Genomic DNA, 12141 nt, shown 5'->3' with positions numbered 1-12141 from the left:
CGTTTCCCATCCCTCCTTGTTTTGGTTAGAGGTGGGCCTACCATTTAAAGGTAAAACCATAAAAGACAATGAACGATGTCTTCATTAGTCCAAAATCTCAAACACCTCATCTAATTCAGTCTCAACAATATATTCTTTGAAGGTATAAGACAATGAACAATGTCTTCTTTTGAAGGATAATTTTGACATTTTCAAAAAAAAAATTAAGTTGCACATGTCATCAAATGATAAAATAATTGACAGACCGCTAACTATAAGGACTAAATTGATAGTCTTTGACAATTTAAGTACTACAATGACATAATTTAAAGTTTGGGTACTAACTTGACACTACGCATGATACTAATCTGAAATTTTCCCTAAAATAAAAGTTCTGTTCGGTCCAATATTCAAAATTTGACAAACTCTAAGAAAAGGTGCACATACATCATAAAGCCCAAATAACTCAATTCATAAGGAGAATACATATCTTACCCATCTAAACACCAAAGTGAATGGGTTCTCTGCTACCAAACCAGGCCCACGGGCTGCCACATTCATCTTTGGGCCTCTAAAGAAAAGGATCTATTATGCATTTGTAATTTGCGGAAATATGGATGAGTAGTTATGTCATTTCAAAATGCTCGATGGAGTCGCTGCTCCAAATTCCGAGTTTCCAACCCATCCCCGCTCGCCACGCTCGCCACGCGCTCCTTGGCCCTTGCCTGCAAAGTGCGAGCCCATTACATTGTTGTTCAGTTTTTGGCGCAAAAGGGTCGAAATTTTTATGTAAAATTCAACTCAAATTTCATTCAAAATCATCTATCCTCCCTCCAATTCTCTCTCTCTCTCTCTTTATATCAAATCCGTCCCCATCTCTCTCTCTTTCTCTCACGACATTTCCATGGAGGATTTTACAGCTCCATCGTTTTCTCTTGGCCTGGATTTGGACTTCGATTCAGAACCCCAAACAGCTCCAATAGAAGCATCGCCTTCTCAAGAGGTCCCGGAAACATCAAATAATGCAAGCTTTGAGACCTTCCAAGACGATGGAGATTTCCAACTTCCAGCTTTGGATCCAGGTCTACAATCTGAAGATCCTCCTCCGAGGCTCAAGCGGCTTAAGCGGGGACCTGCGACTCAGTTGTCTCGTGTCTTCGATAAACAACCTGCGCCTCCCTATTTGGGTTTTGATGATGACATTGAGGAGTTCTCATCCCAAGAGGACCCACGAGAAGGTAAGAACTTACGACGCTTTTGTTTTTGTTTTGTTTTTTTTAATGCTGGAATTTCTTTCCGTGATTATTTACACGGAGTGGAAAAATTCTCATTTGAAATCAATTCTGTTACGTATATGCCAGTAACTCAAACTTGGGAAATGTGTTTGGGAGTCGATTTAGGAGGCAATAGTAAACGAACAAAAAAATTGTCACAGTCTGGAGTGGACTTCGTTGCAGATGTTCGACTCAACTTGTTCAGAAACGAGGGTAATGGTAATGATCCGCCTGAAGGAACAAAAGAGAAGAAAATATTTTAGAATGCAGTAGTGGCTTCAATATCATTGATGTACCAATATAGAATCCGAGAGCCGTGTAAATTACCGTATTAGCATCCTGAAATTCTTAAAACCTAGATGTCATGGATTACGTGCTTGATGAAATATTAACTAGACCCACAAACAAAATCACTTAGAACCAATTTTTAGGCAAGATGGTATTGTTTCAGGAGCAACTAGTAACAACATACGGTCCAATGGGAAATGGCAAATGGCACAATCAAATATAAGCACAAGAAACGCTGGCTATTGCATCCATATCCTAATTTGGAGCAGTTGTTGATATCGAAACAAAGAAATTACTTATGTGGAGCTCTCTAATTGCATTTGTAGTTTCAGTTGTGTGGGTACAGAGATCAGAAAATTATTTGCTGATTTGCTTGCTAAACATGGTGCAATTGTATTGGGGGATGACAAATTATTATTATTATTATTATTTTGTAAATCTGTATGCAAAGGGGTTACTGGGTTAGGTGGTGCAAAACCAGCCTAACAGAACAATCATTTGTACATAACATTTATTTTCATAATTAATAAAGTTTTCTGTTAACAATAGAAAAAACATTTGTTGTTGATTCCCAGCTTTTGTTCTTAGGATCTCCTTCAAGTAGTTCCACCTTTGGTGGTATGTCTTTATTTTCATCCCTCTTTTCTAGGGAAGTAGGGATATTATTGTTGACTTAAAACTTTACGTGAGATTTAATCCAATTACCCTTGCTTAGGTACATTTATAGCCTTTTCAACATGCTTATCAAAGAATTCATTGTTGTTTCATTTTTTTAATTGTTAAAACAGTTAAGCATTCAGCAAGACAAAATCGTTCTGCATGTAGCAGTTCAAAGTTTCCATTGCATGGTCATAGAGCCCTTATGACACAGTCAACAAGCAAGGCAAAGGTACATATAAGCGCACCAGTGTCCAATGCCTCAACTTCTGCGAATTTGGATGCAAGCAGCAGCAAGCTGATGTTTCCAAATTTAACCATCAGTCCCCTTAAGAGATTCCAATTGCTTGATTCTGATTCAGAGGATCCTTCTTCCAGTGTAGATGCATGTGAAGATGCTATTAAGACTAAGACATCTCCAATAGAGAGACAGTACAAGCCTACCCAAGTTGCAACTTGGAATCAACAGAAGGGAGTAGAAACTTCAAAAGTTACAGTCCAAGATGAGGATTTATGGGAAGGTTTTTGTCCACAAAAGAATATAAGTATTTCTACACCTGGTCTGGATGAATATTGTGACGAATACTTCCAGTCATTGAAGAATAACAATTCTTGGCAGAGGATGGAGAGTGATATATGCCTAAGTTCCAAAAGCCACATGAAAAGCAATAGCAGCAAAGTAAATGTCTTTCAGAGAATGGAGGGAGATGTATGTGCTAACAGCTCCAGAACTGATCAAAAGTGCAGCACCAGTGGAAAGGATGAGTGCATCAGGAACCTGGAAGATTATTTTCCTCCTGCTCGTGATTATCAAAAAAAATTTCCTCCTGCTCATCGGTATTTTTATCATGGTGACCCAAGGATTAGGAGATTAGTCCGCAACCGCTTATGTAACTTTTTCCCTCTTGGTGCTTTGAATCACAGAGAAAGGATGCAACCTGATGCAGCAGTAATTGATTACATGTAATTCATCTATTTCATCTTACATTATATATTTGTAGTTACTGATATTGTGGGAAATTTTTTATGCATGTTTTAACACTCCATATAAATGTCACTGCAGGAGTCAATTTGGCCATAAAGAAGGCCATCAATTACAAGAAACTGGAAAGACAAGCCTTGGAGGTAGCAAAAAAAAGGGCAGACAGAACTCAAAACCTTCAAAGGCTGAAGAGATCTCACAAGCTTCTGGAAGCTGGGTCAACCCTAGAAGCAATGCTAACAATCCAAGAGATGCTGGAAAAAGACGAGTTCATGCAAATGGTTGCTCTAGTGGTTACTGGTTTACAGGACAAGATGGAAGAAAGGTATACAAAAATGTTATTTAGTGCTTGGTTTTTGGTCATTCAAATCAGTTCTATGTTTAACCAAATTGAATCCATTTTGTGTCTGTTTCTTCATAAGCATTTCTAGGAAATTCATGGGAACCATAAAGTTACTCTTTATGCACCAAGTAGAAACATCACCACTCCAAGTAGGAATGGCAACGGTGCGGGGCGGGGTTGGGTTTTGCCTGCCCCATACCCAACCCTGAAATCAAATTCCCCGCTCTGTACACGCCCCCAAACCTCGGCAGGGCTAAAAATCCTAACCCCATCCCCGTCCTCGTGAGGAACGGGGATCCCCGACTTTGCCCCGTACCCCCACCCAGCCTTGCCCCTGTCATTCTTACTTGTATACTTATTAATTAATTTGTTTTTATTTTTTTGAAACCTACCTAGAGGCTAGAACTATTTTATATTACGTAATACAATATAGTATAATTTAATATATAATACAATATATATATATATATATATTAATAATTTTATATATATATATATATTAAGTTATATAATATAGTTGGGGCAGGGTGGACAAATACCGTCCTTGCCTTGTCCTTGACCCTAGGGTTTCGGGCTTTCCTTGAACTCGCCCTGAGCCTCGATCAGTTTTAAAAAAACCCACCCTGATTGGGGTGGGGCCCCACGGAGACGGGTCAAATTGCCATCTTTAACTCCAAGGCATATAAATTAAAATCACTAATTTCTTGTAACTTTCACACTCCTTTAGAACCTTAATTAGGGTGGAAATGATTAGCTATTTCTCTTCAATATACTATTTTATAGGTTACCACTTTTGAAAATGAAGCATATTCACTTAATTATTTTATAGGTTACCACTTTTATAGGGTGGAAGTGAAGCATATTCACTTCATTATATGTTACCACTGACTTTTGATGAATGCCAGCTGATAGGTTTCCGCTTTTATGATACTGGTTGATTAGGTATCATGTCATTTTGGTATCATAGTTGGACTCTTTCTTTAAATAACTCAGTTGAACCTAGACTATAGAAATTTATTAGGATAAAAGTTTATCATAATTCAGGGGCAGGTAGTGTGTTCTGTAATATCTTTGGAAGTGAGCAGGATGGTTCAATTGTATTTTAATGAGGGATAATGCATCTTTTTCTCTGTATTCTTTTTCCTTAATCTGATTTTAGTAAATTATTTTCTGATCAAGAAATAAATAATAAATAGTAAAAATATTACAGTTGTTCCTTTTGAGCAATGCCATACATCTTGTCAAATTTCGATCATCAAATTTTAATACAATAGGGTTCCTGAAGCACATGCACATAGATCTAGAATGGTCATATTAAAATAGTGTATCCTTTATAGATTATTCTCTTTTATAGATCTAGCATTTGAAATTATTTAGCACCCTTCTCTTATATGAATTTCGCAGTCACTTCTAGGGTACTTAGAAGGCTCCAATTTGTTCCACACTGTTCCTTGGATAAGACAACTTGGTTGGAGCATTTGATTTAGGTTTTGGCCCTATGGTTCTAAACTCTCCCACATTTGGAATTAAGGGGTTACTCTACATATTAAGATCCACTCAAAAGTTGTCCAACCAACATGCATCTTTAAATTTTCAATAAGATTTCTCTTACAAGAATATCCACCAACCCCCAAGAACCATTTTTGTGCAAGTTGGAAGTTAAGCCCTTTGAATGTAAATATTTAGCTATGGTTTTTGCTCATAAAGATTGAGGTTCCATAAAGAGCCACTATGCAAATTTGGCCAGCAAGGCCAAATTAAAATGATGTGTTTATTTGCTAATAAGATCCCAGCTCACCCAATTAATTCTATTCTTTATGGGCATGGGGCAAAGTCTTTTAGGTTCAACATTTTTCCATGAATAAAGGTGAGGACAGGGATATGAAGACACCTTTGCAGCACCAAACTAAGTTGCAGCATGTCTCCCAAGGTCAATTAGGGAAACTAAGTAAATGATGTGATCAGCAAACTCTTCTTCTTTACTAAATACACAGCTGCTAACAGTTGGCGAATCTTGTGTAGGTTTCTTTTAGTTCCCCTCTATACACACACTGAGACACATGCATACACAGACGGGGAAAGGGAGAAAAAAGCATGACATAGTGGTAACGTCATCAGATTCATCACTCATCAGAAGTGCCAACTATGGTGTCTGGGTTGGTTATCTTTTTTCCCTTTTTCATCAGTTTAAAAAAATGAAAATGCAGGAATACAAAACTGAGTGAATCAGAAAGAGTGATCCATGCTGGAGAAAAAATCCCATAGAAGATAATCCCAACATAGTCTACTATGAGTGGATAGGCACAAAATTCATTATTTAGGTCCATGAATGCTAACTTGACAAGAATTTGTTTTTACCTCTGACATGTATGATTTAACAATATGCTTGGAAGCTCTGTATTGTTGAGTCTGATAGCTTGGATGCGATAGGTTGATGGTTTTTTCAGTAGTTGGAGATCTTTGTCACTGTCTCTTGTTGGCTGTTTTTCGTTCAGAAACATGGGTGGGAGGTTCAGTGTTTTCTTCTTTGGGATTTGTAAGGGGAACTCCTTGTTGGGGGAATGGACCCCTCTGGATCTATGTTGTTGTCTGGGTCCTGTTTTACTATGAATTTGATCTTCTATTAATAAACTTTACCTTCAAAAAAAAGTGCAGGGCATATACATGATGCTAGATACATGTTTGAACCACACAAATGCTAACCCTTCAAATAATGTTAATGATGATTTACAATTGAGTTCTATGTTTTACTAAAAAGAAAAGGCAAAAATGAAGATTCCATACTGGTTTCTCATAGACAGACACATGCTCCAGTATCATGCTTTTCCGCTTATTTTTTAATAATCTTATGCACAGTTTTTCAAATATGTTTTGTTGTTGATGCATGCTTGGTTGTTTCTCCTGTGTTCATGATTTATAACAACCTGTTTTTAAAATGTGCGTTTCTGAATATTTTTCAGGTTTATGTGACTACAAATGGACAAGAGTTGACAGGTGCAACTGCTTATAGGCATTATAGAAAGGTACATGTAGATAAATGTGCTCGTGTGTTATCTCTGTGCATATGAACTAATTAAAAAAAGGCAATTACCCAATATTGGTCCCAGCTATCTGGGGTCTTGGGGGGGGTAGACTGGATACAGAGTTACAGACCTAACTTTTGACATTTTTTGAACAAAGTTGTTGCTCTCACACTTGAACCCATGTTCTTGCATTTGTCAGCCTGAAATTGTATCATTTACCATGCAATGGCCTCTTGTGTCTGAACTAATCAGCTTTTATTTATTTCACTCTTTTGTGCTATTGGTTCACTGAACTCACATACCAAGTACCAACTAAGCTTTGCTTGTTCTTGAAAAATCTAGTGTCAATTTTCATTTAAAATCATTTAGCTCAGAAAATACTGACGTTCTTGAACAAATTGGTCATTTGACAACATTAAAGACAGTAACTCAAGCCCTTTCTAGTGCAATTATTCATATGTTCACAATTCAAGATTCATGCTTCCTTTATTACCATATAATTGCCACTGCCAAGTGGCTGCAAACATGAGGAAATGGAAGAATCAGAGCTATAAAGCACAAATCATTCTGTTAGGAAGGCTTAGCGTTCCATCAAGTAGCTTGAGCTACATTGCACCAATGGTTGTCAATGGTTTGGACCATGATCTGGATTTGATCTGATTGATCTGGATATGGATATCAAGCTGTAAATTTGTTTACAATGAAATCTGAACCCCCAATCACATCCTGTAAAGATCTGTTTCAACAATATTTTTTTATTGGAAACAGTAACTTTCATTGGACTTGATAGTTAATCATGTACACTGTCAACCATTCAGAATACGAGTGGACCCCAAACAACTTTAAATTCTTACAGCACAGCCAAAAAAAGGTTTTCCCGGAAGGTCCCCTGCTTTGCTAGTGTATCAGCCACAGAATTGGCTGACCTTCTTACCCACTTGAGTGTTACTCCAGCTTCCCTTGCTAGGTAAAGTATTTCCCTCATTTGTTGTCTAAGAGTCCATACACCCAAGCTTTTTGTCTGTAGCCCTCCTATTAATAGTTAGTCTCCTTCCACCTCAATGAATATGATTGTATCTTGTTACTGAGCCAAAAGAAATAATTGTACATTGTTTAAAGTCAGTTTAATGTGCTATTTTAGTATTGTTTAACTCATGGTTTTTGAACTACTGTTGACCTGGACGGTCAGACTGTTTGGCCTGGGAACCGTCCAGGCAACCGGTTCTGTTTTACCCCAAACCTGGTCCCTGTCCAAAAACCGCTGAATTGGTCAACAACCTGTTGACCTGGGTGGGCAAACCATCGACCCGTTTGACCTGTTCAATGGTTTTGGCCATTTTTTATTTTAATTATTTTTTAATTTTTTGTCAGAACAGGCCCCACCTGTTCAAACTGGACAGTTGAACCATTGACCCAGAAACCGGTGGCCAGATTGCTCTGGTTCCGGGTCGTTTTTTAAAACATTGGTTTAAGTAGATAGTTGTAAGTTGAAGTCCCATGGAGATGAGTTTGTAGTTGATTTCACTAAGAACATACAATATACAAATGCAGTCATAGTCTGACCTGAGTAAAGTAGTTGGATTTAGGTCAAATTGCCAGATGCTGCATCCTGCATATAGAAAATATATAATCAGATTGAATTCATATCTGGGTGTATTGGATCTGAATCTGACCTGTTTACTGCTGTACCTAGGTTGAGCTGTCATCGTATGGGGTTGGCTACATAAATCCTGTTTCACCATTCCATTCTGTTCAGCTATACCATTTAATTATGAGACCTAGTCTGAGATGTATCTTACTGTTTAATGTAATAAATTAATAATTGTAATTTGTAAACACCTGTTAATTTTATAGTTACTGATAATGCTTAGCTCTAATGCTAAATATAAGAAAAGAGAAACAAAACCAAAATAGTTAATATATCCCTTCATCTATAATTGCCTAAAATTTGATCAGGTAATTCTACAACATGATGCATATGCATTTGTAATATAAACATTGTCCACTAGGCGAGGCCTGCATGGATTTTTTACTTGCTGTTTGTTTACCAGGATCATCATGTTATTGGCTTTAATGTTTTGGCCCGGTTATGATTGAAATATGGCATCTGCTGTGGTTTTTTTTATGTATCAACCATAAATTTGTTACATTTGACAGTTTTACTCTTTTCTTACAGGAGAGTGGGAAGGGGTTTAAGAAGGCTAGGAAGAAAGTTACTGCCAAGAAGTCAAAACGATAGGATTTACCATTGCCTTGTATTGCTTTGCCATTCTCATGCCTCATGTTTTCAATTATACAACTTCGTCGAGATTACTCAGCACAGAAGAAACTGGAAGAGTAGTTTTTCACATTCACTGATTACAGATGGTGTACCCTGCTGACCTGCTCTAATGTCCCTGGACTGAACTTCACTTATGTGCTTAGCTTAGAACCACAATGGAAGTTGGGAGCCATATGGTACTCTACGGATTGTGAAGAGATTGCGATGGCCCATCCTATTCCCACTTTGAACCTAAAAACATGAAGCCAATAAAACGTGGTATACTTGTAATATTGGTCTTTCTGTACTTCTATTTTCGAACCCAAATTTCATCAAATAAGCAACAAGTTCGGGTTGAATATATCTTGCTGTTTCTTTTCCTGTTTGGCTGTTCCAATTGTGGATGGATCGACTTTTAAAATATTATCTTCCTCTGGTCATTATGTTGCTTTTCTATAATGAAGATTTGCCAATGGTTTCTTGGGAGAAACCAGATGTTGGGAGTGAAGGCTTATGGAGACAAAGGTCAAGAGAACATGGTAATTGGTATGGTTGGCAAGCTCAACAATCTTCAATTGCAAGCTGGAAAAAAGGCTGTTTCTGGAGCAAGAGGGAAAAGGAAACAGAACAAGAGAGTATGGGAATAGATATCATTTCTGAATGATTAATTACATAATGGTTGGCAATGGTGGCCAAAGCCGCCACCAGATCACTTTGATTTGGGTAAGAAAAGAAACCTGAAAAGATGTTCTCCACAAACTTAGAACTCTATTTTACAACATTGTTAACTTACTAAGCAATGAGCGATTAGTTGAAACTTCGAAAGTTTTTACAAACTAAAAAGCCTATTATGAATTTCAGTGGCTGGAACGGGTATTACTTTGAAGCATCTTGGTCAAACATCTTACTCCGTTAACAGTGTGCATATTCTCATTAATATCATTTTCAGAAAGAAAGGCAACCTCGGAAGATTAAAAGGGGCGATACTAATAGTAAGACTAGTTTCAGACTTTCAGTTTTCAAGATTTGAACCAGATAATACTTTATGAAATGTGTTAGTTATTAGCGATTGAAAATAGGGTTTGAAACTTTGAAAGCCGATTCATATCGGCTGATATGTATAAATACATTTTGATACTTTGTAGCAAGGAACCGTGGTTGTGTTACATTGTCTCTTTTGCAAAGGGTGGGGTGGACAGCCGGTGAGCAGACTTAGGTTCTGTACGTGGCGGTGGTGATGGAAAATTTTGTACGTGGCAGTGGTGATATTAGTGGGTGTGCATGGCTTGGTGCCCAGGGAAGGAAACTTCGTTACAGGTTCTGGTATGGGTTGAGGTCACTCCGACCAACCGGTCCAGCCAAAATTTAGCCGGCCCAGGGAAGGAAACTTCGTTACAGGATCCGGTCTTTCTTGTAATCAAAATGCTGATTTGGTACCTCAGGAGCTGCCCACCTAAATGGCTTGGGTTCCTCATCTTGTGGCTTGGTTAGTTGGTTTCCCTTATTTTGAGGTGAGCGGTGGTAGGCTCTTTGTGAATGCCAGTGAGCCTTGTGTGTGGTGTGTGTGACCAGGTGGCTGAACTGGTGGACGTACATGGACGGTCAACTCCTGAGTTTTTGACACTTCTGTTTGTTTCTCCATGCTAACCACCTGGTTGCAGCAAACATATCTCCCAGACAAGACCGGATCTGCTCCTCACATATGGCGCCTTACACACACATGCTATCATGCATTAGGAATATCTCCCATACTTTTTAAGTTATTATTCACGGGAGATGTTCCCATTGCACGGTGGATGTGCATGTGAAACGCCCAAGTGTGAGGAGCAGTTCCGTTCCCTCCCAGCCACCTATATGGTTTGAGAAAGGCAATTAAACTCTCCCAACACTGTCAGTCACAACAGGTCACTTCAGCCGTCCATTCAAAATAGGCCATAAAATCATTTCATGAGAGATATTTTCAATGCGTGGCTGCAATGGCATATTGTAACATGACAAGGCTGTTAATAGAGGTGTAAAATGGGCCTTGCTGTGCGGGCCTGATTTTGTGGGACACCCGTGCTTTAGCAGGCTTTGTCATGCAGGTATGCAGCCTGGGTGGGCCGTGCCTGCCTGGCCCAGGACCCTTATAAGGTCAGGTCCGGCACGGCCTGTGGCATGAGCCCAAGTGGGCTCGTTTCAGGCTGTGAGAGGTATGACTTTTATAAAAGAAATAAAAAAATAATGAAAAGATTAAAATAAATTAGAAATCTGGCAGGTGTCAAAAATATAGGATGGGTTGGTTAGTTGGACCAACATCCGAGAATAGGAATGCTAATGGTATGGGTTTGCCTCAACCCTAACCCGACCCTCCAGCATCCCAACCCGATCTAATAATATGCAATTTCTAAACTTGAACTGATCCTATAGGGCAAGGTTCAAAATATTAACACACCCGATACACCGGTAGAGGCATATCAGGCAGTATCGGTAGTTTTTTAAAATTTTTTAGATCTTTTTTTTTTTCAAATCTAGTTTAAGGTCCATCCACCTCCTAAAACGGTCAAAACCCTGATACACCCTCCGTAGAGGCGTATTGGTCAATATGGGCCGACACGTATTGATATTTTGAACCTTGCTATACGGTTTAACCTGATCTTGACCCATCCGATCCACATCCTTTCAATTGTACTTTTATAACACATTTTGAAAACCTAAAAACCCTTAATTTAAGTTGGAAATTGGTGTATAGGTTTTAAAATGTCACTTTCTCCATCATCAAGAGAAGAAAAACCAAAAGAAACATGAAAAGAAATCCTAGATTTTGAAGTTATGGACTTAGAAGTTAGCAAATTACAAGAATGCCCTATATATGTATGGGGTAGACCTGTTCATGGGCTGGGTAGCCCGATGGGTTGGCCCAACCTGGCCTATTCTAAGTTGGGCTTTGAACATGAGTTTAGGCCCATGGGCTCGAGCTCATGCTAACAAAAAAATATATTTTATATAATAAATATATATGTATAATATATTGTTTTCTTTATTTCTCTTCTCTTTTTTCAAGTTGTAGTGAGAATTTTCATTATTTTTTAGTTTTAATGTTTTTTAATATAAATAAATTAGTTTTTATTGAATAAAAAAGAAAAACTCATTTTCCCAATTTTTCTAGTTAGGTTCGGACTCGGGTTTGGATGTTTTATGTTAATAATTTAATATAAAGACAAAGCCTGACCCAAACCCGGCCCGTGAACATGTCTAGTGTGGGGATATCATGGCCCAACAAGGTGGGTTTACCATTTAACTCAATCCATTAACATCCCTATCCGGGAAGAGCCACATCATTTGAGTGTGGATAA

The 12141-nt window shown here is 38.2% G+C and overlaps 1 protein-coding gene across 1 annotated transcript; it reads left to right on the top strand.

Annotated features, from left to right (window-relative positions):
• Positions 1-883: 883 nt before the first annotated feature.
• On the top strand, positions 884-9187 carry LOC104610915 (Rho GTPase-activating protein). Its single transcript, XM_010277771.2, has 5 exons — positions 884-1217; positions 2330-3161; positions 3262-3505; positions 6484-6546; positions 8723-9187. The coding sequence occupies exons 1-5, from the start codon at positions 884-886 to the stop codon at positions 8783-8785; spliced, it is 1536 nt and encodes a 511-aa protein (XP_010276073.1). The 3' UTR covers positions 8786-9187.
• Positions 9188-12141: the final 2954 nt, after the last annotated feature.

The sequence above is a fragment of the Nelumbo nucifera genome, chromosome 1 (assembly GCF_055504915.1).
Source record: "Nelumbo nucifera cultivar China Antique chromosome 1, China Antique-T2T, whole genome shotgun sequence".
In the NCBI taxonomy this organism is placed as follows: Eukaryota; Viridiplantae; Streptophyta; class Magnoliopsida; order Proteales; family Nelumbonaceae; genus Nelumbo; species Nelumbo nucifera.
The sequence above is the reverse complement of the archived record's forward strand: the minus strand, read 5'-3'. Positions and strand labels throughout refer to the sequence as shown.